This window comes from Cryptomeria japonica, chromosome 3 (assembly GCF_030272615.1).
Source record: "Cryptomeria japonica chromosome 3, Sugi_1.0, whole genome shotgun sequence".
NCBI lineage: Eukaryota > Viridiplantae > Streptophyta > Pinopsida > Cupressales > Cupressaceae > Cryptomeria > Cryptomeria japonica.
This window is the reverse complement of record NC_081407.1, coordinates 459245319-459253221: the sequence shown is the minus strand read 5'-3', so window position 1 is coordinate 459253221 and position 7903 is coordinate 459245319. Positions and strand designations below refer to the sequence as shown.

The 7903-nt window shown below is 35.4% G+C and overlaps 1 protein-coding gene across 2 annotated transcripts in view; it reads left to right on the top strand.

The window, feature by feature from the left end:
- The first annotated feature begins 6262 nt into the window (after nt 1–6262).
- The window catches only part of LOC131062418 (DExH-box ATP-dependent RNA helicase DExH3), a 222870-nt gene continuing 221229 nt past the window's right edge, over nt 6263–7903 (top strand). Inside the window, exon 1 of one of the 2 annotated variants that reach the window (XM_057996073.2) lies at nt 6263–6671. In XM_057996073.2, coding sequence (XP_057852056.2) covers nt 6435–6671 — 237 coding nt within the window. In that variant the 5' untranslated portion in view covers nt 6263–6434. The remainder of the gene's footprint in view (nt 6672–7903) is intronic. The other variant, XM_057996074.2, reaches the window with a different exon arrangement.

Below are 7903 nucleotides of genomic sequence, written 5' to 3'. Positions count from 1 at the left end.
AAGTCTTTTATTTCATTTTTTAATATTTTCAACCTACATTATTTCTTGATTGATCTGTTGTTTTTCTTGAAGGTGAACTTGTGAGACTTTCTTCTCCTCCAAAATTGCAGGGTTTCCTAGTGTTTTTTTCAGTGATTTTCTTTTCACATGTTTTTTCCTGTCATTTTTGTGTTCTATTGTTTTGCTTTCGTGCCCTATTTGGGCCGCCTCTCCTTTTGTTTTGAATCTCACACATTTTCTTGGTGTGGTCAGGATTTAAAAATCTGAGGTACATCATTTTGGTTGTTTGGAGTGATTCGAGGTTTGTAAACCTCGACCACACCATTCCTTCTTTTTGTTTCACCCTCCCTTATGGTGGTATTCATGTTCGTGAACTTGGATCACACCAATGTATGGTGGTATTTAGACACATCAACCCAAATACCACTTAATTTTGACCATTGCTTTGCTCTTTGTTAATTTGGTTCTCTTCAGGTTTACCAACCCAAACAACACCATTCACATGGTGCAGTTAAGGTCTGTAAACTTGAATAGCACCGTGTTTCATTCCTTGATCAATGTTGTTTGTGGTGGTGTTTGGGTTTCTAAACTCAAACCACATGATATCATAGGTGTTGTTTGGGTTTACAAACCCAAACATCACCGCTTTGCACTTCCATTCTTCCTTGGTGTTAGTCGAGTTTGTAGGTCTGCCCTACAACATGATCTCACTCCTAGGCGTAGTTCAAATCTATGGATCTAACCTACACTTGATCCATTCAATGCACTGTTTAAGTGTAGATCAGACCTACTAATCTGACCTACGTTGATGCTTTGTTTTACCCAAGTGTAGTTCGTGTCTGTGGGTTTGAACTACACTTAGTTTTGTCCTTCCCATTTTCAATGTGTTGTTTGGATCTGCAAACCAAAAGTACACCTTTGATCTACACTTAGCCTTGAGTGTAAATTAGGTCTATGAACCTGAATTACACTAAATGCTCACACATGTAAATAGGGTTTGTAGACTCGATTTAAACTTGATCTTTTATGTTGCAGTGAAGGTTTTTGAAACCCTAATGGCACCAGATGCAACACATGCATGATCTTCTTTAGTTATGATGATCAAGATGGTTGGTGATTGTTCTTCTGAAGTATTGATGATTCACTATGCTACAGTGCCTATCTTGTACAGATGACGAAACCATCATTAAGCAAGAAGACAATGAAGTTCAAAAAGCAAGATCCGCATCTAGTCTTTCCACCTTCATCAGTATCTTCTAATATTGATAATATAAGCGATACTGAAATAGGCCGTGTGGACCTGGCAAAATTTCTCAAAAGGATCGAGTAGCCACCCTCATACTATAAGATGGATCCTATTAGCAATAATAATAATCATTTGGTCTCAACATTTCCAATGTCAGCTGAGGATCCTCACTTTGTTCTTGCAGTTGCAAATCATTTTGATCTTGTTAGCAGAAGCATGAAAAATACTAGTGGCAAAAAGCTTATCAGGCTTGATGAAGACTTTTTTGACACTATCTTCAAGTATCCAAATATTGAGAAGTATTCTGATATCAACATGCAATCAACATAGAGTTACTGTGATATGAATTTTGATAAGTGCAAAAGAAATATGAACGATAACTAGTTGAAGAGCTCAAGACCTACGATTGCTAGGTGGTCGAAAACCTTTAACACGAGTGTTCTTATTGAGGAAGTCGATGAATTGGTCACTCTTCTGAGTAGGGTGAAGGGACTTCCTACTTTAGATACCTATTGTGAATTGATGTATCGGTACATCCATGTTATTAGGAAAAACAAGGAGAAAATATATTGGGGTAAGAAAACAAGTGATTGAGCAACTCACTAAAGTACCAACTATCCTTAAATTCTCTATCTCGTATATGCAAAAACTTCTATAAGATATTTCCCAAGTTTGTCTACTTCAGGAGATATAAGGCAAGTTGTTGTGTATGAATACTATTCCCAGTTGGTGTTGAAGAATAGTTTTCATCATTTTCAAAGGGTGAATGATGCATTCTTTGGCTACTATATGTGCATGTTAAATGAATATTTATACAACAAAAGAGTGTCTGATCATGCATGGGAAGTGGTGAACCAATATGGGTGTATGTTCCTCCAATTCCCTACTTTCACCTACCTAAGGGTGAGGTGTTGTAATGCTGAAACTTTTATGCTCCCAAGGTATCCTTTGAATAAACTTGTCTTGATGGAATTGGCTAGTCAAATGGTGGCAGTGCATGAGGCACAATTTGGATCACATAAGGCATGTTTCAAGTCCCCATTAACTATCAGTAGATACTCCATCAATTCAATTTTCAAAGCAAGGGCAATGGAAGAAGAAATGAGGAGGGTAACCATGAGATTCTTCAAGTCGATGTCCATGTCCATGTACATCACATTGAAGACATCTGGGTTGATTGTACGATATAGCATGGCATCAATAAATTGGATTATTGCCGACTTACAGTAGAGAAAATTTGAAATCTTGATCTTGTAGATGTTCTAGATGATCTTGAAGATGATGGAAATGTCTTGGATTCCGTGTATTTAGAAAAGAAGGTTTGAGGAATACCATTACCACTCATTCAATGGTCACAAAAAGAAGCGACATCCATTAGGGATAGACTACAAAGTATTCTTGCGAATACTAATTTTTGGGTTTCTGACAAAGGAATCCAGTTGAAACCTTTCTTTACTGGTTTTGAAGATGATACTGCTAGACTTGTTGGTAAGACACTGAAATTAAGACAAAGAACAAACAAGATTTGGCTACTCCCCCAAAAGATTTGAATTTAAAATTTATAGTTGGGGTTAATAAAGGTAAAGGCCCAGAAGAATCATCCATTTAAAATTCTCAGGAGGCAAAAGAGCTTGAGGTACAAGGTGACAATTTGGATGATAAATCTCCTGATCTAGAGCCTATTGATGTGGATCAACTTGAAGATGAAGAGGTAGATAATGATGAACATGGTGATGAATATGATGAAGAGGGATTACCAGAATCCTCCAAGACTTCTCAATCAAATAAGTCCCATGAGTCCCATCCACATGTATCTCATTCTCTTTCAACTATGGTTCATATTCCTGTTTTAACTGTTGAGTCTGAACCTTTTGGATCTACTGCCACTTATATTACTCCTAGTACAATTGTTCATGTTCGTTTTACTAGTACTAGCGAGTCTTCTTTGGATACCCCTCATAATAACATTGAGAATGTTTTCTCTACTTTTCCAAATTTGTCTGAGGTGTCAGCCACTATGTTAGATGACTTTTATAAATTCATGACAAAAACTGGTCCTAGACCTAATGAGTCATCTCTCGAGAATATTCCTATCATTGTTACTACAACCTTGCCTATTGTAATTGTTAGTAATCAAGAACAAACAAATCCATTTCAGACCTTATTTGCGGGTGTTGATGACAACTCTTCCCTACCACCATGGTTGTTCTCCAATGCTCCAAAGAGGAAGAAACAAGTTTTCTCTCTAGACAACTTTGATTTTGGTCATCTTGTCTCTAACAAGCCCAAGACTACCAAGAAAGCAAATAATTTTTCAACGATAAAGGTAGACAAGGCTAAGAACAAATATGCATAGGTTACTGTCCCTCCCGTCGACAAGGACAATGATCAAATTCAGGATACAAATTATACTATTAGCAGAGTTGATTTGGGCAATCTCATGATTCTGCTAAAGGAGATGTTCAAACGACCTTATATGATCTCATTACTAGATATGATGAGGAAAAGATCAAGAAAGATAAGCTTAAAGCACAAGTTGAACAAATTACTACTGTTTTAATCAAGGTGACTAAGTCCTCAGAAGCATTTGAACCAGTGAATTCATCACTTGATAAACTAGTCATGAAGCGAGCCGAGCAAGCAACTTCATGAAGCAGGGCAGTGGGTGAATGGATGGACATGATGCTCAGTCAAGGAACACGACTGCTAAGTTTAGCTGTTACCATAGACATGAATCTTCAAGCTGTGAAAATTGAGGTGGATAATACTATAGAACTCTTCTATCAAGAGTTGAAAACACAAGAGAAGGATTTTGATACTTAGTTAAAACTTGAAGATTTCGACTCAGATGTTCTCGTAGATAATGGAGTAATTCCTTCTTGGAATATGTATGTTGAATAACAAGAAGCATTAGAGCATCAATTGAATACTCTGGAGTGGCTTATCAAGGATATGAGAAATGCTTAGAAGGAGTGCATAGATAAAAGGAAATAAATTATAGATAAAGTATCAGAGATTCCCTGCACTTTCCTAGATGAAAATCAGAAAGCTCTCGATGTGGATGTGATCATCAAAGAGTTTAGTTTGTTGTTAACTGCTGAAAATGAGAAAGATGACTTCTCTTTGTCGTCTATAGATAAATTGGTAGATCTATAATTCATTTTAGATTTTCTGGATTCTGTATTGAAGAAGCATAAGAAATGTTGCATTGATTTGGGAGATTCTATTACACTGGTTAAGGTTATCACTGGTCATACTTAGGGACTTGATGAAGCCTATATGAAAATTGTTCTACAAAAGTTTGAAGAATTCCAGAAACAAGACTAATGTGAAGATGCAGACATTTAGATTATTTTATATTTTCGACACCTCAAGTGTCATTCTATATATGCACTAGTACACATATAGGACTACAAGTGTCCTAAGTCAAATGGTTTTTTACTTTTGACTTAGTCTCAATTACTTGTAACTTTTTCCTATTTTTGTACATCATCTTTCTTCTATATGTATGAGGGATCTCATTGTAATAAGGATCTTTTGGCTAATACGTCAAAACTTTGCATAATTGAAAAGCTATCTAAGACTTTGAGCTTGTAGTGTATTCAAGAAGTTTAATCAAAGAAGAAAAGAAGTCACATCCAATCTTTGTCTTGGAAGTGCTTTATTGTGTGAGAGAATATTCTTATGTCATTCTTTTCTAGTTTCTTTGAGATTATATCTTGCTTTGTGAAAGGTATTTGAGTTAAAAGAGATAAAATAAAATATTGTAGACTTTGTGTTGTGATATCTTACTGAAAAAATTGTATGAAGTGAATAATAAGGCATATACTTGGTGCTTTGTTGAGTTATCTTGTTAGGGTAGAAAGTTTTGTGATATGCTTGAAAGACTTTGTGCTTACAATATATTGTGAATCTTATTTCAGTGTCAGTTATAATCAATATTTGGGTTATAGTGGTTGATAGGATTTGAGTATTTAAAGAAGACTTTGAGTTCCTTATATACAAGAAACCTGTCCATTGAGTCATTTTTAGAAAAAAAAGCAACGAAAGACTTTGTACTTTCCTGGACACTTTGCTTCCAATTAGCATAGATTTTTAAGATTACTGCTAGTTAGAATTGTTTTGTTGTTATGTTCTAAATAGAGAGTTAAATAAGCACTTATTTTGAAAAAAAGGAGAACTAAGTTATTGTATCATCTTGAAATTAGTGTAAAGTTAGCAGGTAGATTAAGAGTAGATGTAAATTGGAATAGAAAGGGGGAGCCTTCCCTTATAAATAGAAGAGATTGTGTCTTGCCTTCTGAGAGATATTGTCTCACATACTGTGGTGAAAACCAAATTATGTAAACCTCTCCGAGTTTACAAAATTTTCACCCAACATTGTGATAGCATTTGTTGATTTAATGTCCAGATTTGTTTATTTAATGCCTAATTTTTTTGACAACATTACACCAATAGTTGTGATTTTAAAGTTGTTATAGTAATGATGACTGCCCATAATTGAATGAAATGTATCCCTAGACACTAAAAAGCAACTGATCATGTGATGCCACATCAATGCATAATTATGGGTCTCACTTTTGCACAAGTATCGGTATCTTTTTTTTTATTGGTTGTTTTGGACACCTTGCAAAAAGCATGCTAATGTGAGATCATATTTGATGATGTGACTTTGAAATCTTAGTTACAAGCAAGAGACTAATCTTAGTTACAAGTAGGAGACTTGTTAAGTAAGTTGCTGTAAAAAATTGAGTGTGATTTGAAATTTGACATAAGATTTTGAAAAATATCAAATTAAGATACTACTAAATCATGTAACAAATAACACACAAAAACACTTATTGTATTTCTTTTGGGAATGCCCTCTTTTTCACAACTACTAAATCATCATAACAATTAACACACAAAAGCACTTATTAAAGTTTGAAAAAACCTAAGAATTAAAAAGTTGTTAAAAGTTTCATAAATATTGTGAGGGTCTTTAGTAATATAAATGCATTTTTTACAATAAAAAATATTGCGAGGGCTACTGAATTCATTTGATCTGTTTGATGAAGAGTTGTATAGATAGAAATGACGTACAGGCTTTTCCTTAAAAAAAAACCTTCCAATGGACATGAATTCTTGCATTCATGAATTCATGGGAAGTTTGCAAAACAGAAAGGCTTTCAGATGAGACGAAGGCGTAATGTCTATTTCAGTAATAGCAATAGGACTAGGGAAATTCCTACGTTGTAGGCCATTGGTAAGGCGGGCGGGGGAATTTGAGCAGGGGCTGGAAAGCAGCAAGAGTGCAGGGGGGATTATTAATGTGGAGTCATTGAGAGCCTCTTCCTACTCCGTCTTCTCATTCAGACAATATTGCACAAGTGTGGTTGAGCAGTTCTCCGACGATGAATACGAATGCGAGTTTGAAACCCACACGGTCAGCTTCATTTTCCTACCTTTTTATTAAATAGATCTCTATTTCTACTGTGGGGTGTTCTCACTTTCTAAACACAGAGTAATGCAGCGCTAACATAAGGTTCCTGTAGCAAAAAATATTACATAAACCAGGACTTAGACCATCTCCAAGCTCGTTGAACTAAATAAGATCAAATTCCATATATATCAGAATGTGTATGCCCAGGAATGAATTTTGCAGAGATAAAAAGAACTGCACAATGTTGAACCAAATACATAAGATCCAGATAAATAATCACGTTCAATTATACTTTTGATGAATCTTCGAGCCTTGTTCCCAAGCTTCAGGATTGGAGCAAGCTGGCAGACAACAAGTCTCGCTTTACACGTGCGTTTTATGATTGCTTATAGATTATCGAGGCTTTACAACCAAATCTAATCGTTTATATGCAGAAATGGTTACGAAACCACTTTTTAATGAGTTTTTTGAAAAAATCAAAAACCTCTCAGGGACACCATTTTGTGCAAACCCTGTACGCATCATATTTACCGATGCCACTTTTATATGACATTTTGTCAAACAATTCGCTTGCCTTAAATACACTTCTACGATTTGGATGCATATCTATCAGGGCAGTCACAGATACAGCGATTGACAAAAAGTGTTATACTTTTCGCTAACTATTTGAAAAATCTTTATACCCAGCACAGGGAGTATTCATGCAAAGGTTGTTGAGTTTAGGTACACATTACATAGAAACCAAAAGAAAAGTGGTCCTAAATGCATTATCTGGAGCCTAGCCTGCTCCCATGTTTCAACCAGGAATACCCTTTCTTGGAAGCACATTGAATTTAAAAGTCATCATCACTTGCAAAGTTCCTTATTGTTGGTAGTTGCCTGAATCAATTGTCAAATTTAGCTACAGTTTCAGAAGTGATCTTTTATCCATCTTCCAACATCATTTCCCTTTGCTGTTAAAACATGAGCAACAAATAAATGTCTCTTTTGAGTTTAGGATGTTAGAAACTCCCATTGGATTCAGCAGCTTTTGAATGCACACCTTAAGCTAGTGTTAAATATAACGATGCCTTTTGTATAGCGAACCATCCAATATTTGTCCATATGGGTTCTTGATATTACTAAAGAAATTCCAAACATGGGAAAAATACATAGATGAAACCAAGGCCTCATGCATGTTACAGTCTAGTATCTAAAAAATAATTTATTGGAGAAGAAACCTACCAGGGGTAAAT